General features: G+C 46.7%; 2 protein-coding genes across 3 annotated transcripts; one reads left to right on the top strand and one right to left on the bottom strand.

The window, feature by feature from the left end:
• Positions 1-254: 254 nt before the first annotated feature.
• On the bottom strand, positions 255-13,853 carry COQ9 (coenzyme Q9). The gene is made up of 9 exons (XM_059999630.1): positions 13,702-13,853; positions 11,269-11,437; positions 9,967-10,102; positions 4,566-4,708; positions 4,221-4,305; positions 3,056-3,160; positions 1,622-1,777; positions 1,268-1,321; positions 255-959 (listed from the first exon to the last, which is right to left on the bottom strand). Exons 1-9 carry the CDS (start codon positions 13,769-13,771, stop codon positions 924-926), a joined length of 954 nt encoding a protein of 317 aa, XP_059855613.1. The 5' UTR covers positions 13,772-13,853; the 3' UTR covers positions 255-923.
• Positions 13,830-27,693, top strand: CIAPIN1 (cytokine induced apoptosis inhibitor 1). 2 transcript variants are annotated; one of them, XM_059999633.1, is made up of 9 exons: positions 13,830-13,936; positions 18,601-18,782; positions 19,609-19,761; positions 21,681-21,757; positions 23,195-23,357; positions 24,793-24,866; positions 25,751-25,866; positions 26,358-26,439; positions 26,962-27,693. In XM_059999633.1, exons 2-9 carry the CDS (start codon positions 18,626-18,628, stop codon positions 27,070-27,072), a joined length of 933 nt encoding a protein of 310 aa, XP_059855616.1. In that variant the 5' UTR covers positions 13,830-13,936; positions 18,601-18,625; the 3' UTR covers positions 27,073-27,693. The 2 variants fall into 2 exon arrangements, with proteins under 2 accessions (XP_059855616.1, XP_059855614.1); XM_059999631.1 differs by having other exon boundaries at positions 21,678-21,757.
• The last annotated feature ends 287 nt before the right edge of the window (positions 27,694-27,980 follow it).

Raw genomic sequence — 27,980 nt, 5'->3', positions numbered from 1 at the left:
TTAGTGACAGACAGGAGTCAAAGGAGCTAATGGTGAGGGGGAAAAGGCCGCTGCCATCCACATTTTACTGATGGGAAGCCTGGGCCCACAGATGCAGAGCTGTCCTAACTGCTCAGTAGTATTAGGCAGCACCAGGACCAGAACTCAGGTCTCCTGGCTGCTAGTTTCAAGCCTTTTCCACAACACTGTTGTCTCACTCTGGCATCTTGGATACCTGCCATGGTCTATATGGAAACTACCTACACAACAGGAAATTGCTTCAAACATATTTATTATAATTTTTACAGACTCTAAGTTCATGAATAGTCCTGCAACGCATGCTGGTGTAACTCGACACAGGGCCTGGAATCACACCTCTGGCCAGGCTGGGCAGTACCATCCAGCACGCACCTGTCTCAGGTGAGGCAGCTTGCGAGGGGTTTCCAGTGCAGCATCTCAGGACACCAGAGAAGGAAAGGGCAGCATGGTTCCCTCTGGGTGCACAGGCCTGTGCTGTGCTGTAGATGAGCTGCCACCTGGGGTGGTTTCAGACCCTGACTCTGACCTGGGAGCCCGAGAGAGCATTTCTAGGCAGGTTAAGACATGATCAAGGTGCCTGAGAGACGAGGACAGGGGTGTGCTGGGTTTCTGTGGCTTGAATGCTTGATTGAGTGCTGCAGTTTTTAATCACACAGCTGCAATGCAGAAAGGCATCAGGAGGCCGGGCCTGGTGTTAGGAACTGAAAAAGTGGCCCAACCCTGGGCTACAACTGTATCTATCCTCCAGTGCCCTGTGGTTTCCAGGTGGCTGTGGTAGTGTGTAGAGGCCTTCGGTGTTCTCTCGTTAACACCCTGTTTCATGGACGGCACTTCATACGTTTCAAAGCCCTTTAAATATATCCTCGGGTATTCTTCTGGGCACTCTAGCTTACACCCTTTCTTGCTCACCGGCGCTGGTTTAGACCTGTCAAATTCTTGAGCTGACAAAGGGATGGAAACAGAGAGTGATGAGACCTTGCCCTGACCCTAGGACTCCAATGGGAAAGATTGAGATTTCCAAGGCAGCATGCGTGGCTATGATGCAGAGATCTGACATACCAGGGTCCCGGGAGTGAGCACCGTTTCCTGATGCCAGTAAAAAATAGAAGTGGGGTACTTGGGATCTAGAGATCGGGACTGAACCACTGTCAGTCTTATTATTAGCTTTCCAGTTTAAGGCTACAAAACTACTTGGGGTCAGTGACACACGTGAGAATGGATGGGCAGGGATGAGCTGGGCAGTACTCACTGTCACCGCTGCGCCCATGAGTCCTTGCACCAGTGCCTCTCCGGTGGACTTTACCTAAAAGGAGTCAGAGTCAGGTTCTCTCAGGCCCCCACCACTAGCTCAAAGGTGAGACAGGTAGGACAAATCAGTAGGCCTATTAGCCCCGACAGGTAGAGTCAAGAGGGCTCTGTGTACTGGAGGAAGAGCCCATGGACAACACAATCACAAATGGGCCAGGTGTGGCTTTCAGGGTAGGCCCTGGGGACTGTCAGCTGAAGTCAAAGGGGAGCAAGAGAACAGACAAGTGACCAGTGCGGCCCAAGGAAGACAGTGTGCCTAGTGAGGAGGCTTCCCAAATGCCTAGCCCCCAGCTACCTGCTTGGCAGTGTGGCCCACGTTCATTGCATCGTTAATTCGGTTTTCCAGGAAGTGCCAAGTGTCCTCAAAGTCTGGGGAGGAGTCCTGCATCATCACCAGCTCTGTCGTGTTGTAGATGCCAGCCAACACTGCTCGGCGGGTGTACCAGTTAAACTGCAAAGACACCCATCAGAGAGGTGGGTCACCACTATTGCTGCAGGTTGGGGGAAGTCTGGGTAGTTCCTACCCAAAGCCACTGGCACTCCTGGGCTTCCTCCTGATTTCTTCTTTTCCTCACAGATACACATGGCCCTCTAGACAAAACTGCTGTTCCCAAACTAGGCTGGGTGTCAGAATCACCTGGGAGATTAAACATGCAAGCTACTGGGCCCAACCTCTTAGAGTCCAGAGGTCTGAAATAAGTGCCGGGGTCTGGATGTTTCATAAGCGCCCCACGTGATTTTGCTACATCCACTCGGCTTTGGAAACGCCAGTGAAAAGCCTAAGTCTCAGGACATCTAAGTTCCAGGGAGGCCCTGTGGTAAGGCAGTAATGACCAAACCTTCGCGTGTTCATCAGTGAAGTGAGGGCTGAGACAGCATCACGGACAGACTGGAATACGTAGGAAGAGCTGAGAGTTCAAGTCCTTCAGCAACTTCTGACTGTCCTGGCGAACCACTCTTTAGAGCCCTAGCTCGGCTGCTTTGTGTTTTATCCCTCTGATTTCTTAGCTTTCTAATTTCATTTTCCTACCATCTCTGTTGGTGGTATATTCCCACACGATGGAAGTTTATTAAAGCACTTTGTTATAACTGTGGTGGGAGCATCTTTTTCGCCTCCCATCCTGGATTCCACAAAGTACCATCACACATTAATTTCCTTTATGAAGGTATATATATATATATTTTTTTTATTTTTTAATTTCCTACCAGAAATATGGTAGCACTAACAAGTCAGATTCTTTCCTGGTGCCTGTTTAAAGGCTTATTGATCTCTTAGCGAAGCAAGCCAACATGGACTACAGGGAGAGAGTTTCTTTTTAAAGCAACGAGTGTCTCCATGGCATTCTTTTTTTTTTTTTTTTTAATCAGTCTCATAAAAGACACACACTGAGAAAGTCTGCTACGGAATCTAAATCATAGAAGACTGAGGGGGAAATGATTATAAAATGGCAATCCAATCACAAGGCCCTCTGATGCCTTGTCACCAGTCTAGTGGGGGAAGGAATACCAATGGCTCATGGCTACGGCACTGGTCCCTGAATGAAGATGACCTAGATCCCACCGTGGCTTGTGGAGGGACCCTCCTCATACCTTAGCCTCCCCTTTCCAAGATGGGAATGACACTGTAGTCCCGTGAAGGATTTGTTATCAAAGAAGTTTCACAAACTTCCTGAGGAAATGCTTAATCCAAGCGTTGCCAGTAGCCTGCGGGCCTGCAGAGAGCACTCACGTCAGTGGACTGGTCCCCAGCGTAATGCCACATGTCATCCACCATGCTGGTGAGCAGGCCCAGGCTGGCCGGGATGTTGTGAGGGAGCAGAAGGATGCTGAGCGCCTGAGGAGAGACGGCAGAGGAGTGGGACTGCACACCGGCAGCGGCGGGCTCGGGTGGCTAGTGCCTCACCTCCCCCTGGAGGTACGGAAGGGGGCCTGCCCGGCCCTCCTTCTGAGACTCACCATCTCCACCCACTCGTGTGAGCTCCTGGCGTCTAATGCTCCCGACTACAGCTAATGGGAGCCGGGGCAGATCCGACCCTCAGCTGACCCAGTCAGATTCTCAATCCCTAGCATGTGGACTTGGGAATGCAAACAGCCAGCTCTAGACTGGTGGCTTTGAGTACTGAGAGCACCCCATTCTGTAACATGGAGGAAGAAGCAGGGATAGCTGGGGAGTCTGGGGGTGGAATTTGAGGTGGAAAGGGTCAAGCTGGAGATCTGAAACCAAGCGTGGTGAGCATGGGCAGGGGATGGGACTTGACTCTGGACTGTACTCCCTCACTCCCGCCCACAACTGAAATTACATGCTCAGCCGTCTCCCAGCTGGGCAGAGGACACTAGATGATCCGTGGGCCCTCTCAGTGCTGATGTGCTTTGAGTTCTTAACTGAGAGAATGGCCTGCACTGTGACACACTTTGAAACAGGAAAAAAGGACCTTTAGAAAAGGGGAGTGGGAAGCCCTTGGAATGAATACTCCAATTCTCTAAGCATCACACTGACATACTGAAAAGAGGTCCCAGTTCCCTGAGATCTAGAACGCGACAGGCCTGTTAATGATGATGGCCAGTAAAATCTTCTGACTTTTCTAATCCCCTTCATGGATTCCTCCTCATTGAAGACCTGGTGGCACACTCGGGCCACTAAGACCCCACCCAGGACGTGATCTAGGACCCACGCCACCCACGTTTCCAGGAACTGAGACACAGATGGCTCAGAGGTCCTCTCTTTGGCTCTCGCAAATCTGAAACCTAGCTCCACCAATTGCACTGCGAATCCCTAGTTTTGTGGAGATTAATGAGCTGACTTCTGAACCGTGTGCCAGACCCTCCAAGTGAAGGTGCCGAGGATCATAAACACGAATACTTTCTGCCCTGGGGCCTGGATGTGGACTCTGTACCCGAGGCCAGTGCTCAATGTACGGGATCAGCATTCTCAGTCTGGTTTCCACAGCATCCCTCAGGAACTCGTCTGTTTTCCTCTTCCTGGAAGAGGGAAAAGAAAACACTGTGTCTCTGGATCAAAGGCATGGGCTCGGTGCTACACCGTTTACTCAGCCCTAGTGGGGAGGGCCCCACCAGCTCCTGATGAGACAGGCAGCTGCGTTTCAGTCCCAGCAGAGCAGCAGGGCTGCTCAGTGCTACCCTCTTGGCTCTGCTTGGATTGGCCTCCTGGGGACAGCTAGTGGCGCCTAAGCTCCTTGAACCTTAGCTGCCACCCCGAGCAATGACACCATGGGACTTACTCTGCCTGGCCCAGCTGTACCAGCTTCTGCTCCTCTTCCAGCACACGGGTGAGCCGAGAGTTGCACTGGGTCACAAAATGCAGTATCAGCTCACTGCCATCATTCCCAAACATGTTGGCAGCCGCACTGGAGAGACCCAGAGACTACAAAGGGGGAGAGGGAAAACGGGAAAGTGGCGGGTAGGTGGAGTGGACATTTGCCGCCTGTTCATCACTAGTGCCTCCTCTTCTAGTAACAGCAGCTTGGTTCTCAGTGGGACACCCCACTCTTCATTCTTGTCCATGTGATCTGGGAGAAGCTGACCACCAGTCCCTCCACACTCCATCAAGCCCCTGGGTGTGATGCAAAGCAGGGGATCCAGACCTAGATAAGTGGAGTTCACAGCAACTAGTTCAGGAACGTGCACGTGACCAAATCCAGCCCTACGAGGCCGCCTCCACACTTTTGCTAGGCCCGATGGGAAAGAAGTACCCTCTTTCCTCTGGGGCTGCTGAGCCATTTTTAGTCCTGCATGGGAAGCCCCTGCTGAGAATGAAGCTCACAGAGAAGAAAGCAAAGCAGATATGCTGTAGAGACAGTTCCCAGCAGCAACAATCTAAGAACACCGAGCCAGAGCTACTTCCAGACTTTTCTGTTATTAAATGAGCCAAACACTCCCTTTCTTGCTTGAGCCAGTTGAGTTTGAGTTCTGACACTTGTAACCTAGAGTTGTAACTATTATAAAAAGGGGCTTGGGAAGAGCGCTCATAACTCTCTTCCTCAACAACTCACTTAACCTAAGCCTCTTGGAAAGTAGGTCTCTCAGTTGTTTAAAAAAAAAGTCTCACAAACTTTTTTTTTTTTTTTTTTTTTGCCACACCGCAGCATGTGGGATCTTAGTTCCCCGACCAGGGATCCAACCCGCGTCCCCTGCATTGGAGACACAGGGTCTTAACCACTGGACTGCCAGGAAAGTCCCTCACAAACTTTTCCTAATGAGTTGTCAAAGAGTTAACAAAGCCACAGAGATCCTTTACTATTCCTCACATACAGGACTCATTGAGCAGCTACTGGAGGGAGAACCCTGACAGCAGCAGGGACAGAGGGCAGAAAAGGAACCAAAAAAACCATTAACTCTAAATTCCCACCATTGGGAAAGTGCCTCTCTTTTGGTGGGAGTACACGGCCGTTTTGGAGGGCAGCTTGGCAATATTCACCTCAACACCAGAGCCGCAGGAGCATCAGTACTAAGGGTGACCGTGCTCCCTGTGTGCCTGGTGCCTGGCTGAGCGCACTATATACACGACCTTGCTGCAGCCCCACAGCAACGCCAGCAGGTGGGTATTACCATCATCCACATTTTACAGAAACCGAGGCTTAAAGCTCTTAACCACCAGGCTATGCTGCCTCTAACATGTATGTAACAGGAACCTCGAAAACATACACACTCCCTGGGCCAGTTGTTGAGCTACTGTCTCTCAGCTCCAAACCTGCCCTTCCTCTGCAAGCCACACTTCTGGCTCCATGTTAGGTCCGCTGATAGGGTCTCTAGAGGGAGACTGCAAGGCTGGAGGAGGAGGAAGGGCCTGGCTCCTCGCGGTTTACTTCCCGTCTGCTAGCGGTCTGTGTGAGCAGCGCCCTCCTTCACCACCGCAGCAGTTCTGTCCAGTGGCAGCAGCTGAATCCAGTCTGCAGTATTCTCGACAGGCGCAGACCCAGTTTCATCGAGCCACCATCCTCTCCCAGCCCTCCCAGCCGCTCTGCCATTTCCCCAACCCCAGAGGCCAAGTGCCAGCCCCAAGGGACCCTTCCTCCAAGGTCAGCGACACCAGCACCCGCTGAGGAGCGCGTCCTCCGGAGACGTGGGGGTTTCAGCGCCACAGGGACTCTCCTTCAAGCTCCTAGCTGTAATCATTCCAGCTCTTCCCTTTGTTTCCTTAGCCCCTGGGATGACAGCTCCTCCCTGCAGGTGCTACCTCTACCATACCTTAGTGTTCTTTTATCCTTTCAGTTACCTGGTTACCAATTTCACATCTAGTTAACAATTCTTTGTGTTAAATTCTCTCTATTTGAGTAACTGGTGTGATTTCTTCTGACTGATGCACTCCCTGAAAGACCAACTCCACCTCTCAGAATTTGTCCTAAAGAAACCAACCAGAAATGTACTTAAATCTGTCGTACAAATAGGCTTATAATATTAAAAAAATTGGAAACAACCCAAATGTTTATCAATTGAGTTCAAGTAAATGCAATAGGTATTATGCAGCCATATGAATGGAAATACGCAGAGTGAAAAAAGCATATGAAAAAGAGTGAAAAATTTAACCATAGAATATTCAATAGAATCAGATTTTTCCAAACAATCCTGTTACATTTCTGTCCTCCCCTGGTTCCACACCTTTCTGTAATGATTCTCTCAAACCTTCTCTGCTACCTCCGAACCTCTGTCTCCTCCCACTGTTTCCTAACTTCACGATCAGGAGACAACCACACCTACGTTACAGAGAAAACAGAAGCCATTCCCTGGGAACTCCTTAAAGGTTCTTCTAGAAACTAAGCCTGCAGCTGTCTTCTCCAACTTTGCCCCTAATACATCGAAGGCTAGTCTTTCCACCTGTCTTCCGGATTTCATAATCCTTGCCTTCAAGGAACCTCACGTTTTTTATTTTGCCACTTTCTCTTGTATCTTCACCGTCACCGGTGTTTCTGTGCCCTCCTGCCAGTATTCAAACATGCTCATCAAACTTCCATCCCACTTCCCCTGCTTAGTATACTAGCTCTCTTCTCCCCCTCGCAGCCAAACGCCTCTGCACTTCCTGACCTCTACTCACTCCTCAACCCGCCAGTTATTTTGGACCTGTACTCCCTTCAAACGGCTGCCGCTGCAGTCACCAATGTCTAGTTGCCTCATCCACATTCTCCCGCTTTGCCTCCAGCGCAGGCTCCTCTACCTCAGTCTTCTTTGCCACCCCACCCTGTTCCACCCCACCCTTAAATGTCAGTGGTCCCTGAGGACCTAGACTCCTCCCTCTTTTCACATGACACTCTAGGCACATTCATGCCACCCTAGGCAATCTCACTCACTTCCATGGTTTAATGACCACATACATATGTGGATTATGCCCCAACATATACTCTAGTGCAGGCAGCTCCTCCAGTTGCAGGCCTGTATGCTTGAGGTCCCCCATTGGCCGACCCAAAGACCCCTCAAAGCCATGGGGCTTCCCTGGTGGCGCAGCGGTTGAGAGTCCGCCTGCCGATGCAGGGGACATGGGTTCGTGCCCCGGTCCAGGAAGATCCCACATGCCGCGGAGCGGCTGGGCCTGTGAGCCATGGCCGCTGAGTCTGTGTGTCCGGAGCCTGTGCTCCACAACGGGCGGGGCCGCAGCGGTGAGAGGCCCGCGTACCGCAAAAAAAAAAAAAAAAAAAGAAAGAAAAAAAGACTGTACCCATGGGCCTTCCTCAAACCTGGCTCTTCAGTGGCCTTCATCTAAGAAAACGGCGTCACCATGTACCCACGCATGCAAACCGGCAGGCAGCTCTGGTGGCATTTTGTCACTCCCTCCTATGTCATTCTCTCACCAAATCTACCCACTTGTCTCCACGTTCACTGCCCCTGCTCTAGGTCAGAAAGCCCTCATCTCTCCTGGATGGCGGGCAGCCGCTCCCAGTGACTCTCTGACTCCAATACTTTTTCATCCAGCAGCCGAAGTGATGGTTTTGAAATGTCAAATTGAATTCTATGCCTCCAATTATTCTTAGAATAAAAGAAGGCCTAACTCTTCAACATGACCTTTGGACCTTGCCTGATGTGGCCTCAACTGACCCTTCCCCAGCCTCACTCAGCTCAGACCTCTTCCTGATTCTCGGCATGATGGTCTTCTTCGGTTCCTCTAATGTGCAGGCTTCTTTCCACTCTGCACATGCTGTGTCTCTGTCTGGACTTGTCCATCCCCCACGCCACCAAATCAGGTAAAGCCTTCTCATTCCTCGGCTCTCAGTTCCAAAGCCTTTCCTCACCACGTTCTCACCCCACCCCGAGTTAGATTCAGTCCCTCCACTGCATGTCACAATAGCACCTTTTCCTGATAGCCCTTACCACATTTTATAAAGATGTATTTGTATATATGTGATTAATGTCGCTAGACTGGAAGCTCAACAAGGGCAGAACTTTGCCCACCCTGACTACTATGATGCCCCTAGGACCTAGCACACTCTCTGTTCAATAAATATTTAAAGAGTGAATGATTAATAAACGAAAGGGGTTTTTTTCTAATTTGAAAGATCAAAATGTTGATCTTTGTTATCTTTTTTATATCTGTCTGTATTGTTCAAAGCTTTCACAGTGAGCACACAGTGGAATCATATAGTATACACATTCCACTTATGTGACTTCTGTTACCATACGTGCTCTCGGGAGAGTGAGAGAAGACAAGAGAAATTAACAGTTAAATTTTAAAAAAGCAGCAAAGTTGCCCACTGTCCCATCTCAGGAGCAGATATCTCACGTGCTTGGGGTGGGAGATGTGAATCTGCAATTCCATCAGTCTCCATCCTCACAGACCTTTCATAGGATGGCATGTGGCTATGCTTGATGATTCTGCACAATGAGGCCTAAACGCGAGCCTATGGCTTAATCTAAAGGAGCGGGCTGCTCCACTGCAGGAGGAAACACCGATTATTAGACTTACATAGAAAAATGAGGTGTGCTGGTCTCCAAGGTGGTGCCTTCTTGGGAGTTTTCAAACACCACATTTTGTCAATTCTAGGATCTCCGTTTTTTTTTCATTTTAAACAATCAGTGTGAATCATAAATTGATGATGCGTCACAGTTTAACAGACAGCATTTTTCTTTTTTAGTGATGCATAAAATAATGGCGCTTCTTACAACCAATGGCATCTTAGAGTCAATGAAATACGGCAGGTTTTTTTTTTTTGCGGTACACGGACCTCTCACTGTTGTGGCCTCTCCCGTTGTGGAGCACAGGCTCCGGACGCGCAGGCTCAGCAGCCATGGCTCACGGGCCCAGCCGCTCCGCGGCATGTGGGATCCTCCCGGACCAGGGCACGAACCCGTGTCCCCTGCATCGGCAGGCGGACTCTCAACCACTGCGCCACCAGGGAAGCCCAGGAAGCCCCTGGCAGTTTTGATCATAGGCTATTCTTGTCTAATGAGCTGCCTTTAGAACCTAACTGCCAAGAACCAACTCCACGGTATATTCTTTTTATATTAAAAAATAATTAAAAAACAAAGCCATTTCTACCCTATTGGGGAAAAACAAACAACACAGAACCAGAAAATCGTATAGCAGTGAGGAGCTCTGGGGCTCTGAGCTGGGCTGGAGAAAGCCCTCTGCTCTGGCTGCTGTGATTCCCTCCTGGCTGATCTTGGTCAGGCTGCCCCGCCCGCACCCATACACACCTTGGCTCCTTCTGCAATTGCCTCTGCTGTCCACCCGTGGGCGGGCACACACTCCAGGGCCGCCGTCAGGATGCGCTGCTGCAGCTGCTCCTCACTCTCGTAGTCCTCCTCCTCCTCACCGCCCTGGTCTGTGTACCTGAGACCCAAATGCAAGAGAGACATGGGGACGGAGCCCGGCACACCTCACCTCACCTCACCGCCTGCTGCCTGGCATGCAACAGGTGCCTGGCCAGAAACCACAGGCTCTGTGCCTCCTCTCAGCACGTGTTGAGAGGACATATACTTATGTGTCGGTATCAGCATTTGAATGCCAACAGAGCAAAAATCATATCATCCTTCGCCTCCCATAGAGTCACTGAGAGAAAGGAACCATGAGCGAGGAGGTCAGGTGATAGGAAGGTGCATGCTGTCACAGCACCCTGGATTTCCCAGTTTATAGCCTTACCACATTGTTTCTTTATCTGGATTTGTACCAAACTGTAACTCCATTGAGGACAGGGACAACGGTTACGTTATTCACAGGGCCTGGCACAAAGTAGATCCTCAAACAATATTTGTTGAATTGAAATGAAAACTACTTTCATTGGGAGACCAGACAAATGACTGGGAACACTCCAATTTCAGAGCCAGAGGAACTTCTCAGCAGCAGGATTAAGTAAAGACGAAACATCTAACGGAGATGTAAATTATTATTTCCTTTCTGGAGGGCAATTTGGCCTCACATGTGTAACGAAATGTAAAATGTGCGTATCCTTTGACTCAGTGCTCCCACTGCTGAGAGAATCATCTACTTTATCACATTATTTTTCATACCAGTGAAGGAAATCTAAATATCCATCAATAAAAGACAGGTCAAATAAATTTTGGTACTGCCGTTTGCTGGAATACTATCAACCATTAAAATAATATAGATTGTGAAATGACATTATAAACGTACTATTGAGTGAACAAACAGGTTCTGGAACAGCATGTATAGTGCACAGTGTAATTAATCATTTATAATATATACAGGGTTATATACGAAATACGTTAGAGAAAAGGATATTCACAAAGCGTTATCTCTGGGTTTGCGATTTCTGATAATCTTTTTACTTTTGTGAACTCCTTTGTATTATTTAGAATGGTTTAGAAGGTACAGGCACCGTTTTCATAAAACAAACAAACAACAGGTTCCTTTCAAAGATAAGGTTGAAAATGATGAAAGCTGTGAAGGGAACAGAGAGGCTAGAGCAAGGAGAAGCACAGATTCACCCAAGCACGCAAAGTGGTCAGAAATGGGTGGACTGGCGTTCTACTGCCTACCTGGGGGGTGAACGAGAAGACTCCTGACTGGGTTCTTCTGTGCCCTGTGTCTCAGAATGTTGCTGAGAAAAAGAGGGGGGAGGTTGCTGCTCCTGCTGATCTGAAGACCTCAGCTGTGTAGCTGAAGCGTGGAAGGCACGTGGCACCAGGGCTGGTCGGCAGCGGGACACTGAAACAAACTGAGCTGGTCAGCCAGGGACACTCACCAGAGAAGACCCTTTGAGACCCAGAGTGGTACGAGGGATGGGGAGGAAGAAAAGCAGAGGAAAACCAGAACCACACAAAATTCTTGGGTAAACTGGGAACCTTTCGACATGATGTGGTGGCAAAAGCAGGAACCAGGAAACGGAAGACCTGTCTTCTAGACATGTTTCCATCATTTGTTAGCTGTGTGTTAATGGGCAAACCATTTCACCCCAATGAGCACGACTTTAAAATACGCAAATTAAGAGAAATAATCTCTACTTACTCAATGGGAGTGTTGCGAGGCCCAAACAAAAAAATGAAAGTGACTTGAAAACATTATATATTTATATATCATGGCAAGAGCACTGGACTATAAATTAGAAGGTCTGAGTACTGACTCCCTAGTGGTTATGTGGCGTCTCTGTTTTCTCATCTGCAATATTGCAACACCCATTTACTTTAGGAAAGGGCTTTTTGAAAGTACAGTACTGTATTTCCTAAGCAAAGGCTCATACTATTTTCTTTCCCAGTATTTTACTATAAAAAAAAAATTCAAACATACAAGCAAGTGGAAAGAATTGTGGCATGAACACCTGTGTATCCATCACACTCTGCATACATCAAGCCATCTTATTTATTTATTTTGGCCACGCCACACGGCTTGTGGGATCTTAGTTCCCCAACCATGGATTGAACCTGGGTCTCAGCAGTGAAAGCACCGAGTCCTAACCACTGGCCAGCCAGGGAATTCCCCAATCCATCTTATTTTTTGATGCATTTGTTGCAGACTTCAGAATTCTTTATCTTTAAACATTTCAACATGCACATCATTAACTAGAGTTCAATATTTATTGAATATTTACTGTTCTTTTATTGAGGTGATATTTACATTCAATGAAATGCACAAATCTTAAATGGGCCAATTCTGAGTTTTGACAAATGTATACACCTGCCTAACTTGAACCCCTATCTAGAGATTAACATCACCCCAGAAAGTTCCCTCTTATTCCTTCCCAGTTATTCCCCACCCACACTATGCTGAATTTTTCATTCTAGTCTTGCCTGTCCTAGAATTTCATCTAAATAGAATCATACTGTGTATCCTGTGTATGTATAAGACTTCTTTTGCTTAGAATACTTTTTAGATTGATTCATATTTCTGTGAAAATCAAGAGGTTGTTACTTTTTACTGCTGAGTAGCATTCCACTAAGAAACACTATTCTATTGAACACCTGGGCTGTTGGCTATTATAAAGGTGCTATGAATATACTTGTTCAAACCTTTTTGTAGACGTTTTGCTTTCATTTCTGTTGAGTAAATACCTCGAAGTAGATTTTCTGGGTCATAGGCATTACTTTTACTGAACATATTTAGTTTGGAGCTTTGTACAGAAACAACAAAACAGCACTTATTTTAAAGAAAATCTGTGGACCAAATCAGGAAAAAATGATTTTTAAAAGAAACAGCACCTATGTGTGAAAATATCAATTATTTTAGCATAGGTACAGAAAAAAACGGACCAAATATTCATAAAACTTCGAAAAGGACCTGGGAGGTCCCAAAGCAATATTGCAGAACCACTGCAGTCCACGAGAAGATTTTAGGTGAAATACAGGAGAATATTATTTCATTAGTTATATATTTATGTTAATATGTTAATTCATACGTTCTATTTGTGGAAGATGACATTGGTTTTCCATTTATGGTAGTGATACAAAGCTTCCTCTTTTAAGAAAACGTCTATATTTTTACGAAATCAGACGTATAAACAAAAATACTGACTATATGGTGGCAAAGGTGGTACGAGGATACTGAAGAATTACTGAAGAGGTGGGGAAATGACTGACTTGGGAAAAAGTAGACTAGGCGCTCTCTGTGTCTGTTTCCCGGGATCAGGGCCCAGGGACTTGACAATGGAGTTGAGACTGGGTACAAGTGTGCCAGTCTGCAACCGACCGAGCTGTGTGACCTTGGGCACCCACAGCCCTCTCTCGGGCTGCGTCAACTCCATGAAATGGGAGTGACAGACCCTTCCCTGATGCTCTCGCTCCTCACAGGTCGAGAATGGGGTCAGAAGCCAGCCAGGCGGCCACTTCGAGCCCGAGGCGCCGGCGCGAGCCGCTATGCCCTTCACCTCACCTTGCTCTCGAGCCGCCACGAGGCTTCTTCCGCCCCTCACCCAGCCCAGATCGGCTTCGCGCCCCCTCCCCTTCCCTCCCCGTTCCCGGGATCGGCCGCCCTCTCACCGGGGAGGCACCGCAGCTGCAGAAGCCTCCACCCCGCCCGGCCGAGCGCGCCAGACACCCTCGCTGCCATCTTGGAAGCGGGCACGCTGCCTACAGCGACGCGCCGTATAGCACCCAGTCAGCTGCATGGCCACTTCCGCCCTCCCCGCCCAGCGGGAGCTTCGTCCTCTCGCGAGAGGCGCGAGGTGCGGAGCCGGCCGATGCTGAGAAGCCGGGAGCGAGACCCGGGCGGCAGGTGAGCGATCACCAGGTGGTCCGAGAGCCCGACCTTCCCCAACGCCCCTGTTCCGGCCCACTCTCTGCCCATGTCCTCTCATTTCCCATCCCCAGCCTCGTCCTTCGGCGGAAACGTGGCTATGGCCACCTCCCTGAGGACCACAGCGGGCTTTCGCCCGGGGGAAGCCGGTGTGAGGGGTCGGGCCCGCCGTGCCTCGTCCCGGTCTCCTGGCGTGGTGGCTTCTGCCCTTCCCGAGCTGCCTTATCTCCCGCGCTGCCGGACCCGGCCTGAGGCCCCGGGGGACAGCGCTGAGCTGGGGTCCAGGAGACCGGAGTCTGAGACCCGGTTCTGCTAGTAGCCAGCTGTTGTGACCTTGAGTCTCAGTCCCTCTTCGCAAACATCAGGGAAGCTTAAGTTTCCGTCTTTGGGGGTACCTGGACCCCCCAGGTTGTAATTTTGAAACTTTGACTTCCCTGAACCTCCAAAGTGTTGAGTTGATATAATTGAGTATTCCCAAACTTGCCGGATTGGAAAAACCATCAGGACACTTGTTAATAAATCGGATACCGAGGTCTTTCTCCTGGAGAGTTGATTCAGTACATCTGGAATCTTATTTAGCCCTGGAATCTTATTTTAACAAATGCCCCCGGGTGATTTGGACGATCTGCAAGTTTGGGAAAGGCTGGTGGCCTTTATTCTGACATTGAGTGCCAAGCTCTGCGTGACTCAGGGAGGTCATGGACTAGTCACTGAGCAGATATGTAAATGCGAGGCGCCTCACTGGGAAACCTATCACCAGGGAAGGCTTCATAATAGTCGGAAGAAGTAAATGGTTTGGGGATGAGGGATAACCAACAGCTGGAGCTAAGCATGCCGTTCTGTAAGTTTTGTGCAGTTAGACCCTTGTCTTTTTGCACACTCCTATCAACCTTTTCAGAACCTCTTACTCTCCCCTGCGTGAGTGTGGGGGAAGCCTCCCCCTAAGCCAAAACTACTCCCCAAATGTTAAAATTTCAGATCCATATTTCTGGGTTTCGGTAAAGCACTACTGATCTCTCCATGAGGTTTTGTTTTCTGAGTTCTGTCCACTTATCTTCGAATGAATCTTTCCTGTGGAAAATCTAGCACTTGGATATCCTTCCTGAAACCCTTAAGTTTGACACACACCTAATTGCCTGGAGACAAAGTCTTCTATTTCTTTTCCTTTGAGTTTACTGTTTCCTTGCAGATTGTCACCTTTTTTTCTGTGTGTGTGTGTGTGTGTGTGTGTGTGTGTGTGTGTGTGTGTGTGTGTGTGCGCGCGCGCGCGCGCGCAAGTGCATGCACTTCGGTCAGTTCATTTTAATTAAATTTTTCTTTCTGTTAACTGTCAGTATTCTTAGAATTTTTTATGCATTTGACTTAAAAGGATTTGATCCTTGGTTTGAACTGATACCCAAACTTCAATCTTATTTATTTTCTTTTGGCCCTCTTCATCCTTAAAAGGAGCCTAATGCCTCAGGATTTGATGTTTACTGGGTGCCTTAAAAATAAAGAAGTGCATCTCCAGAAGTTGTTCTCAGACATCTGCTTTCACTACCTGCCCACAACATTTTAGAAGGGCTGTGGGCATGTGTGTGCAGCAGTCAGAGTTGGAGAGATGCTTAACAAGTCCAGTGACGTGACAATGACTTCTATTCCACCTCTTTTTATTTATGAAACTGGGCTCTGAGTCACACTTCTAAGTATGTTGACTTAGGTGCCAGACATTTTTTCCTTGTTTTTTTAGAAAAGACATTGACAACAACATAAAACTCTGATGGTGAATAGTATCACACTTCGGCTTTTAGATATTTAAAAGAACATTGTGTCCCATTTTATTTGGAAAACGCTGACTGAAAGTGGTGGCTGTGTCTTTTTGAGAGTTAATGTTTAATAAATGTATTTTATGAGTTCCCTGTTGCCATAGAAGATTAGTTTGGGGGGATATGGAAAACAAAGCACTTTCCATTCTTCTAATTTACAGACACAATCCCACTGGAGTACTGTATAAGATGTCATAAAGTGCAGCTCTTATGTTGTATAACTTTAACAATAAAAAAGGAGCTTCACATTTCTCCCTGGGGTGTCCTCCCAGCAGGTATGGCTGAGGAGGAAGAACAAGATTTTATAGGACTGTTTGAAGCAAAGGCAAATAAACTGGCCACAGAGAAGTGGAGGCTCAGAGTTCTCTTAGAACATTATTTTATTGAGCTCTGTGTGCCAGGTCCTGCTGAGTACATTGCATATTTTTACCTTCTCATTTACTTCTTGCAGCAGCCTTGCAAAATATAAGATTATTCTCCCTACTTTATTAATGAGAAAAGAGGCTAATCACTGATCCATTGTCATGTAGCTAATAAATAGAAGATCTAGTGATAGGTAGAACCCCAGTTCATCCGTATTCGAAACCTGTGCTCTCTGAAACTCTGCCTCATAAATTGGGAGATTGGGATTGACATATATACACTAATATGTATAAAGTGGATAACTAATAAGAACCTGCTGTATAAAAAAATAAAATTCAAAAAAATAAAAATGAAAAAATAAAACCCTGCCTCCATTAAGGTTGCTGAAAAGGTCTCAACATCTGGCTTTTTGTGTTTCTCTAGTTAATGAGTAGCCTTTGGCCCCTCGGTTCTTCCATGAGGATTTTTCTGTGAGTACAGTGCAAGGTTGTAGTGGGAAGGGAACTTCTCATCTCTTTCTATTGTCCCAAGGGAGAGCCTGTTCCAACATCATTCTAGAAGGAGATCATTTATTTCTTATAACGTCATACCCAGCAATCCATATTCCTATCTTCCCCAGTTGGTTCTTAAATGTGAGATTGATCCAGAGTTGTTCACTTGAAAGATTTGTAAGGGTTCTTCCTCAACATGTTACAGTTGAAAGCTTAAAGTTTCAGTTCTTGATTGTGTGCTTTTTAGGGATTTAAAAACCACAATTCAATGACTAAGGAATCCTGTTTATCTGATAACACTTGGCATCCTTTTACCACGGCGTGCAGTCAGGTCAGGATAATAAAGAGGGCATTCCACAGGGAAGGAACCAGATAAAAAGCATGATAGAGTGAAAATGCCAAGATTTTTCATACAACAAGGAAGGATTCACTTTGGGGAGGTGGGAGATACAGGTGGAGCCAGATTACGGAGCACCTGAATCCAGAAGACTGAAGAGTTTTGACTTTGCTCTAGAAAATAAAAGCCTTAGGAAACGAGCAGCAAAATCAAAGTACTACAGTATTTAAGGATGACTGGCTGACCTAGGCATGTTTTGTAGGCTGAGGAGCAAATCATTTGAAGGGAACATTTTTTTTTTTAAAGATTCTGCACTCAGATTGCTTCACATGTCTTTTTTTTTTCTTTAAGATTTATTTATTTATTTGGCTGCGCTGGGTCTTTAGTTGCAGCACGTGGGATCTTCGTTGCAGCATGCGGGATCTTTAGTTGTGGCATACGGAGACTTTAGTTGTGGCACGCGGGATCTAGTTCCCTGACCAGGGATCAGACCGGGCCCCCTGCGTTGGGAGCACGGAATCTTAACTGCTGGACCACCAGGGAAGTCCCTGAAGGGAACATTTTTAAAGAAGGAAGAGTGTGTAGGCCTGACTTAAACTTGGTCCCGGAGTGTCTGTGGTGGCATAATTGTCACTGGGTTAGCCACCTCTGCAGAATACAGAAGTATTCGGCTTAAGACCCATCTGTGTGTGATCCCTCTCCCGCAGCTTTGGTCTCATGTCATTTGGTAGAGCTGTCTGAAGCCAGGGACTTGGAGTCATTAATGTTTAAGAAAGAAATGGGGAACTGAGTAGACTGCTATCTCCTGACCTGATTGCATCGTGAGGACATTCTATACTCATCTGAGTATCAAGTCAAAGAGAAAGTTGACCCCGGCAGGAGGAAATTTCCGTAGGTTAAAAGCATGGGTTTTACAGTCATATAGACTTGGATTCAGATCCCAGCTTTTACTTTTTCCACACAACACTTACTAGTCGTGTGACCTGGGCAAAGTCAACAGCCTGTTTCCTGACTGTAAAATGGGAGTAATATCTAGTTTAAGGTTGTACTGAGGTTCAATTGAGATAATGTAGGTAAAATGCTTTGAAGAGTCTGGCTAATGTTAATTGTTAGAGATAGAGGCAGTAGATACTATTGATCAGTGCAGAGTCAATAGAATTGAATTTTCATATCTTGATGAATGGGAAAATATCATTATTCAGTTTGCTAAATTTACATATATTGTCTCTTTTTAAAAAATACACTAAGCTTGTGGTTGGGTTATATCAGCCAATTTATTTGCCTCCCTTGCTGAGTCATACTTCTGCCTAATTAATGTCCTGTGTGTTTTACATTCTGTTCAAGCTGAGTTGTCTCATACCAAAGAGAAAAGAATATTTGTGCCTTCAACCTCCTTACTTGACCGTCCAGTCAGGGTTCTCACCAAGGAAGCCACCTGCCATATTTGGGAATGTTGGGGTTATGAAACCTTGGGATAATGGGTTTATTTATTCACACTCTGGTATCTACAGTGAGTTTTTCTAATGTGGTCAGCATTCCCTGGTGGGAGGTCAGAATTAGGTTGCAATTCTAATCACATTTGGTGGTACTCCATGGATTGAATTGCGTTTTGTCTCTGCTCACTCTTGACTCTCCTTTGGCCCATAGCTTTTAGGTCCACAGCACTGCAGGAATGGCAGATTTTGGGATCTCAGCTGGCCAGTTTGTGGCAGTGGTCTGGGATAAGTCATCTCCAATGGAGGCTCTAAAAGATCTGGTGGATAAGCTTCAAGCCTTAACTGGCGATGAGGGCCGAGTGTCTGTGGAAAACATCAACCAGCTGTTGCAGTGTAAGTACCTACCCAGGGTGTCTTACAGGGAGGGCAGTTTTGATGGCAGTGCTGCATTTCTTGTCGTTCCTTGATAGCTGGGGGGTTTTTTGTTGTTTTTTTTTTTTAAATAAATTTATTTATTTATTTTTGGCTGTGCTAGGTCTTTGTTGCTGCGCGCGGGCTTTCTCTAGTTGTTGTGAGCGGGGGCTACTCTTCATTGCGGTGCACGTGCTTCTCATTGTGGTGGCTTCTCTTATCGTGGAGCACGGGCTCTAGGCACACGGGCTTCAGTAGTTGTGGCTTGCGGGCTCTAGAGCGCAGGCTCAGTAATTATGGCGCACAGACTTAGTTGCTCCGCAGCATGTGGGATCTTCCTGGACCAGGGCTCAAACCCATGTCCCCTGCATTGGCAGGCGGAGTCTCAACCACTGTGCCACCAGGGAAGCCCAATAGCTGAGGTTTTTTTTTGGGGGGGTGGCACATGATAGTAGTTTTTTCAGTTGAGATACAGTGGACTTAGGAGTATAGTTGATGATTTGTATAAGTAAGTTCTTATTTCTTATTAGATGTTCCACATTTTTTTAAAAAAGCTTGGTTTTCGTCCACCTTCCTTTTTTACTTTTTCCCCTGAGCATACAAAAGGAGATGAAGTTAGTAAGACTGAGGGAGAGCAGGGCAGCAGTGTCCTTGCCCCTCTTGCTAGTAACGGTGGTATAATAGCATTTGCTGAACAGGTAGGTGTTTATTCTACAAGGCCACGCATGTAACCTTTGTGGGGACTTGGGAGGGATTGGGAGATTCTGGGGCCAAGGTGATTGTTGATTAGAGTCTTCCTTCTTTTCAGCTGCCCACAAAGAATCTAGCTTTGACATTATTTTGTCGGGTATAATTCCTGGAAGCACCACTCTGCACAGTGCTGAGATTTTGGCTGAGATGGCCCGGATCCTTCGGCCTAGTGGATGTCTTTTTCTGAAAGAGCCGGTAGAGACAGCTGTAGGTAAGGAAATTTTCACCTGAAAGACTAGAGTTTAACAGGGTTGAATCTTTAGGTATGTTTACCGCATCTCTCTGAGAAGGAGGTATAATTTGGAGATCAACAGTCCTGTACTGAACCTTATCCTTAGGGATAAGGGATGAATTATTGTAAAACTCTGAACCAGCACATCTGAATAAATTGTGATATTTGACCCATTAGGTAGTAAAATAGAAGGAAACTGCTCATCTGAAAATGGCTGGATCCTTCAACAGGTGAATGCTTAAACTGGTACATCCACACCATGGAAAACTATGCAGCACTAAAAAAAGAACAAACTATTGCCACGTGCAACAACTTGGATGAATCTCAGAGGAATCATGCTGAGTGAAAGAAATCCAATCTCAAAAGCTTAGAGGCTGTATGATTCTGTTCATATAACGTTCTTGAAATAACAAAGTTATAGTGACAGAGAACAGGTTGGCCATCGTCGGGGTTAGGAATGGGAGGAAGGGGGTACGTGAGGCTGTAAAGGGGGTGATGTGAAGGTTCCTTGTGGTGATGAAGACTACGCACACACACACACAAGTGTATGTAAAACTGGTGAAATCTGGATAAGCTCTGTGGACTATCAGTGACAACTTCCTGGTCTTCATATTATATGATAGTTGTGTAAGATATTATCATGGAGAGAAGAGGTGAAGGGTCCTTGAGACCTCCCTGAACATTTTTTTTTTAACTTCCTATGCATCTATAGTTATTTCAAACTAAAAAGTTAAAAAAATAGTGACTAGAAGTCTGAGAGTGATGAGCTAAGTATCGATTCATGTGAAAGTAAAGATAGAATCCAAGAAATAAAAACCTCTTTTTTGCTCAGTGGTAAAGCTGTCAGAATCATTCTAGATTTTTAGCCTTTTTTAAAAAGAATTTTTATTTATTTCTTTATGGCTGTGTTGGGTCTTCGTTTCTTTGCGAGGGCTTTCTCTAGTTGTGGCAAGCAGGGGCCACTCTTCATCACGGTGCGCGGGCCTCTCACTATCGTGGCCTGTCCCGTTGCGGAGCACAAGCTCCAGACGCGCAGGCTCAGTACTTGCGGCTCACGGGCCCAGTCGCTCCGTGGCATGTGGGATCCTCCCAGACCAGGGCTCAAACCCGTGTCGCCTGCATTGGCAGGCAGATTCTCAACCACTGCGCCACCAGGGAAGCCCGATTTTTAGCATTTTTAACTAGACTTTCTATCAAAATGTGATGACTTATTTCATCAAATAATAGAAATAAAAGTATTTTGAGGGCTTCCCTGGTGGCGCAGTGGTTGAGAGTCCACCTGCCGATGCAGGGGACACGGGTTCGTGCCCCAGTCCGGGAAGATCCCACATGCCACAGAGCAGCTAGGCCCGTGAGCCATGGCCGCTGAGCCTGCGCGTCTGGAGCCTGTGCTCCGCAATGGGAGAGGCCGCAACAGTGAGAGGCCCGCGTACCACAAAAAAAAAAAAAAAAAAGTATTTTGAAATGTGTAAAGGCATTTATGTGGAAATATAAGCTTGTGATGTTAATAGCAGCTATAGCCTTCTTTGGGATGTAAACCTTGGGTGACTAAACACAGTGTCTGTCGGAACTATACAGAGATACTTGTATACTTTACGGTTTCTCAGCCTCTTGGTCATTATCCAACAGCCCCTGGAAGGTTAGGTTTTTCAAAGAAACAGAGAGTGATATGAAGCAATAATAATGGAATTATTATATGACACTTAAGAGCATCAGTAAGAGCACTTTGAACAACCAAAAGGAGTTGTCCAATTAAAATATTATCACTAAAATATATATACATTGAACAGAATAGGTTATTATTGTTTTAGTGCCTGCTGACCTGAATAGCAGAAAGCCTTTATTATTTTTCCTGCTTTGACCTATAAAGCTATTAACTGGGGTTTTCCTCTTAGCAGTTAACAATAGCAAAGTGAAGACGGCATCTAAGCTGTGTTCAGCCCTGACTCTTTCTGGTCTTGTGGAAGTAAAAGAGGTATGTTTGTAGACGACCTTCTTTGCTGGGAATTTAAGCCTTGGGTGACTAAACCCAGTATCTCTTTTGTCAGACGATACAGAGAGAATCTGGGAGAAATAACAACCCTGAAGGTGAGGTGATCAGTGTCACTCAACTAGGAAACAAGTTGAGAAGGGCTCTGCATGGGAGAAACCAGATGCCTCGAAGGATGAAACCTCTGAAATCAATCTCCTCTGAAGAGACTCAGCTTGGGCCCATGTGGGTTGGGACGTATTTTGGTCTCAGTACTAGTGGTGACCACTGAGGCAGGGAGAGAGCGACACATCTCTTAGTGGACACGAATCTTAGGCCTAAGTGAAGGGCAGTTGCCTGTATTTTCCTCAGCTTTTGGGTGGGAGGCTAGAATAGGTTGGAGCGGGAAATCCTTTTCTGACAATTCATTAGAAATATTAACATTAAATAGAGGTATTTATGGTTCTACATTATTCTCCAATGCTGAAATTTCCTTGTGTGAGAGGTGTTATACCACGATAGCTGTTATACCATTGATCTGTACATGACCTGGGGCCTCAGTTTCTTCACGCCTACCCTTTCTTATTTTTCTTTTTAGTTAAAGTTCTTCCATTTTTTATTCCAAAATATGGGATGTTCATAAGAATTCAGTTAAGACTGAAGAATATAAAGTGACATCTCAGGCCTTGCTTACACTTTCCTCCCCAGAGGGAGCCACCAATACATTTTTTGGTGTGGCTGTTCGGACTTCTTTTTATGTATTTACAAGTGTGTTTTGTGTGTGTGTATACACATTTTTTAATGTAAACAAGGTCGTATGTATACAGTGTTCAGTCACTAGCTCTTTTCCCCACCTTTAGCTGTCTTCGACATTATCCACCTCAGTGTACTGACCCACTTTCTTACTAATGATGGAATGGCGTTCAGTGCTCTAGATGGACGGTGGTTTATGTAGCAGTTCCATAATTGTCGGACATAGAGGCGGCACCCCCAGCTTCTTCCCAAGGAACATAGAAAGCATTTCCCTCCCCCTGTGGTTCTCTTTCTCTACTGTGTATTTCATTTCTAGCATCTTTACTGTGGGCATGCTCCCCCGCCACAGGCTTCGATTCCATTCAACAGCCTCTTCAACATGTCCGATTCATCTCGATAATCATAATCATTACAATCTCCACAATGCCTCGCACAGTGCCTTGTACCTAATAGACAGATATTTGATAAAACTCTCCAAGGGGCAGGCTCAACATAAACATGTAGACAGAAGTTACACTCCAGGGTCCTGATCAGTGAGAAACTGAACATGAGGCACGAGGCAATGTCTGTGATCTCCTGCTGTCGTGTGCTTACTACAGATGTGAGCATTTGACACCTGTGAGGGGGACATAGTACACCATCATACTGTAGAAGAAGTGTGGCCTAATCCTCTGATATCTTGAATTTCAGCTGCAGCGCAAGTTCTTGAGCCCTGAGGAGATTCAGTCTGTCCGAGAACACCTGGGTTACCACAGTGACAGCCTACTCTCTGTGCAGATCACAGGAAAAAAGCCCAATTTTGAAGTGGGTTCTTCTAGTCAACTTAAGCTTTCTACTACCAAGAAGTCTTCCGGTGAGACTGGCCTAGGGACATTGTTCTGTCTGAGTGGGCCTGAAAAGCCTTATTAAAAACTGAGCCAGAGATCGGAATGAGGTGGTGGTATCTTCAGAGGATCATTCCCTTCCTTAATTTCCCTCATTTCCAAATGGAAGAATGCTTAATGTACTGTTGTTCTGGGCATATTCGGATCCAAAACTGAAATGATGCATAGATATTACCTAGTTCAGCCCCTTCTTCTGCACCAGAGGACACTGAGGTCTCCAGATTCTAGAGGTCAGACTCCCGTAGCTTCATTAGTTGATGAAGTCTTTCCAGACCCCAGAATTATGACATTTACCCTCAGAAGACCTCACAGTGACGGTCATGATGGATAAGAGTGTGCTATTCCCCTTCCCATGTGTCCTTTTCTCTGTGCCACTGAATTCAGCTTTTCTTTGAGGATCTTAAGACACTTATAAAAATATCTCCTCTCAGAAGATTGCACTCCACCCTTTGTCACCATTCTCACCCTTCCTATCACTATTTTTTAATGCCTGAGTTGAGAAAAATTGTCCTAGCTGTGAGGTATGCAAAAATTTACAGGTACATTCACACTGCTCTGTTTTGACTGTCCAGCCTAAATCTTCAAGAAATCCTTTAACGTCCTAACCTTTGGAGTCACAGTTCCAGAATGGGTAGGAGCAGCTTAGATGACCTGCCCTGTGGGAGATCTGAGCATCCAGTGTGACAGTGATCTCTGGGGGGTGCACTTCCCCCCAAGGCCCATTCGTGGACTGGCCCACACTGAGCCCTCAGCTCTTTGGGGCCCAGAGAGAGAATCAGGAGGTGTGATTTGCTACTGATTTGTTGTTACACCGCCGCCACCAGCTCTCGAACCCATTTTCTTGTCTGTAACAGGTCTACATGTGACTGGAGCTTTGCTATTTATAATGCTTTTTGGTACAGTTTCTTGTTTAATATTCAAATCTCCTGCAGTGGGTATAGGGAATCCTATTAGCCCCATGTTCTAGGGATGGGAACTAAGAGAAGGAGGAGAAAGCGATATGGAGTGGAAGTTAAAAGCGTTAGGTAGACTCTGTCTGTACTTGTGTTATTTGTGGCTGTGTGTAACTGGCCTAAGTATCTAAACCTCTTTCCTCATTTATAAAATTAGGATGACGAGAACTTTCCTCGTAAGGTGGTGAGCAGGACTAAATTAGATCATGTGTGTAAAATGTTTAATGTAGTATCTGGCACAAAGCTTAACAAATGATGGCTTTTATTGTCATAAAGTGGTGGGTTCCTCTCATGCCTTTCTAAGTGGTCGAGCTGGGCCTTGAACCCAGGTCTTTTGACCGCCGGCCCAGTGTGTTCCCTGCACAGCCTCAGTAGAAAGCACTTACATGTGCTTGGAGTTTGTTCCCAGCTGCTTTTCTGGAGCTTGTTTTCTTTCATTGGTTGGATTCAGGGAAGCCTGCTATGGATCCTGCAGCTGCCAAGCTCTGGACCCTCTCGGCCAACGATATGGAGGATGAGAGCGTGGTGAGTCAGCACTGTGGTCACCTGATTGCTTTCTTTTAGGCCCCACTTTGGGTGGGAATGTTGTTGTTTGGAGCGGCCTTTCTGGGTTTATAGGTGTGAAAGCATTTACAGCCCAGCCTTGTGGCTGTGCCTGCCACTGGCATTTTTTGACTCAGAAGGAAACTCCACATTAGTGGCATTTTAAATTTCTTTTTCAGCATCCTTCCCCCCGCAGATTTTCTTGTTCTCACTTCATGTGATGAATTAAAGACTCTTGTGGGCATGCGTAAACCTGAAAAGAGTTTGTCAGCTAAAATATTTTTTGGCTCCTTCGTCTGGGCAAGTCACCAAATGCTCACTGTCTTAACAGTAATGCTCTTCCAACTCAGATCAATGCTTTCTGTAATAAAGTTCTTCATTCCTACAACTATTGAAGTTAGAGTGGTAAGCAAACTAGGCGACGGTTTGTGCCCTCACAGAGCTTACAGATTAACTGTCTACACGTTTATCGAAGAATTACACAAGTGTATATATCATTATCTGCCTTTTCCTCTGGAATTATATAGAAAATATTCCATTCCCTTTTCTCACACGACAGCCCTTTATATATTCGCATAAATATAACGCTTCTCTCTTTGTTCTTCCTGCCCCCTCCCTCCCTGCCCTCCACACACATGTTCTCTGCACATCGTAAATGAGTCCCCAGCCCCCTCACAGCCTAACACAGCTTCTGTGCACGTAGTGTACTCACTGTGTGGTCAGCTTGGGCGTGATGATCAAGCCCGGGTAGGATGATGGGTGCCTTCTACATAGATGGGCGAACTGCTGCTGTGGACTGTGGCCACTTCACCTGTTCCTTAGCAGAGACCATGACTGTGTCATTAATGGCTTCGAACATTCTCCAGGATCTCATTGACTCAGATGAACTGCTGGATCCAGAAGATATGAAGAAGCCAGACCCAGCTTCCTTGCGGGCTGCTTCCTGTGGGGAAGGGAAAAAGAGGAAGGCCTGCAAGAACTGGTAAGCCTTGGGGTGAGAAGAGGCTGCCAGCGGCTTCTGATTATCAAGGAATCGCTGTACTTTACAATTACTAAAACATGTTTTATTGTAAAATGTATCAGACGGTTAGAAGAGTATGCTAAATAAGTACATTTTAAAGAACAATAAAATGAACACCCATGAACTGCTCACCCAGTTGAAGAACCAGGAACATGACTTGTTCCTTAGAAGTCGCCTCTGCGTGCTCCCTCAGCTGCACCTCCCTCCCTCTCCTTACAAGAGGCTACCATTCTCCCAGATTTGTGCTAGCCTCTCCTGGCTTTTTCGATAGTTTACTGTCTATGTGTGAATCTCCAAACAATACATCATTGAATTGTGGAGCCCAAACCTGACTAGGCCAGGAAAGGTCAATACTCCATATCTGTGAAGGCTCCCAGGGAAAAGGTCTGTCAAGGATTTGGAGTTTCTGGGTGGTGGCAGGTCCCGCTCATCAGCTGCTAACTTTCCCCCAGCACCTGTGGCCTCGCAGAAGAACTGGAAAAAGAGAAGCTGAGGGACCAGATAAGCTCCCAGCCCAAGTCGGCTTGTGGAAACGTGAGTATCTGGTTGATTACTCAGTATTCACAAAGGCCTAAACTAAACACAGACCAGCTCCAGCTCTACAGAGTTCACTGCCCAAGTATTTTAATAATAGGTGAACATGCGAGAACGTGTCTCTAGGTAGAAATGGGAAGAGGGGTTATCTCCTGAGAGTGGGTAGCACGCTCATGCCCGTAGGGGAGGCACTTGTCATTTCTTATTTTTGGCCCCTTTCTTTCTGCTTCACATTAGGCCTGATGCTACCCAGCCATTTGCTGAGTGTGGCTGTGATTTGAACTGCTGAGAATATGGAAGTATGTCCACCTAAGGAACTTCTCTAGACTTCTGTCTTTCATGAAATCAGAGATCTTAAAGACTCTTAGTATTTGGATCCCAGTTGGACCTACAAATGTACGCAGTCGTTCTCTTCAGGCCGCTGTGGCCATACTATGAAATCTGGGATCCCTTCCTCCTGGCCTGTGTCTCTGGGAGAGCTGACACTTGGCTTCCCTGTATGATGGTCTCTTCTTTCAACAGTGTTACCTGGGTGATGCTTTCCGCTGCGCCAGCTGCCCCTACCTTGGGATGCCGGCCTTCAGACCTGGGGAGAAGGTGCTCCTGAGCGACAGCAGCCTCAATGATGCCTAGGGGAGGGCCCGGCCTGAGACACACCTGCTCCTCCGCCAGCTCCTGCCCCTTCCATCCCACCACGTGGTTCCTCCCGCCTCCTCTCGATTGGCTCACTCTGGCTTAGGTCCATTGCGGAGAGGGTGCTCAGTGGACAGAGTGGAGCTGGCTGGGAGCAGTGGTGTGGAGTGCTGCTGCAGATCAAGACCACGGTATCCCGGGGCCCTGTTACCCTGAGTGGGGACCTCCTTCACCCAGTGTTAGGTAAACGGGGCACATCCCAAATAGGCCCCTCTCGCCAGGTCAAAATGCTGACATTTCGTAACACTCTCCAAGCCCGCCATCCTTGAGTATTAACACTGTGACAGAGAGGGCCCCACCCCATTCTAAGCTCCGCAGTAGTGCCACGGCTTATCTTCCAGAGTTGGTGGTTTATTCACCATGCAGTTTTCTTGGTGACAAGAGGCAAGTGTCTCATGACCTCAGAGCACCAAGAGAATCACTCCTTGGTTGCTGTGATCATATCCAGTGTCCCTCTGCCCCCTCCAGTCCTACCCCCCATCCCTGTTTTATTGTGTTGCATCTGTGCCCTACTGTCATTTCTGTTAATCTCCAGGTATTAAACTTACGTACTAATGTATATTCGCTGTGAAGAGGGGATATGTCTCTATGTGTGTGTGTGTGTGTGTGTGTGTGTGTGTGTGTGTGTACATGTGATGTCTGACACAGCCATCCAAGCTCACCTGGGACCACAAAACTCTTTTCTGGAAAGGCTGAGTCACACCACATGGGGCCAGTCCTGCACTTAGAGATCAGGGCCTCTCTCCATCTACTTTAGGAGAGTCCAGGTTGGTAGCATTTAGAGAGAAGCAGGACACAAGTCTGACCCAAACCTCTGAGCAGCAGACACTTTGTTCTTCTTGTTCTCC

This window comes from Delphinus delphis, chromosome 20 (genome assembly GCF_949987515.2).
Source record: "Delphinus delphis chromosome 20, mDelDel1.2, whole genome shotgun sequence".
Lineage (NCBI taxonomy): Eukaryota > Metazoa > Chordata > Mammalia > Artiodactyla > Delphinidae > Delphinus > Delphinus delphis.
This window is presented reverse-complemented; position numbering and strand designations above follow the sequence as displayed.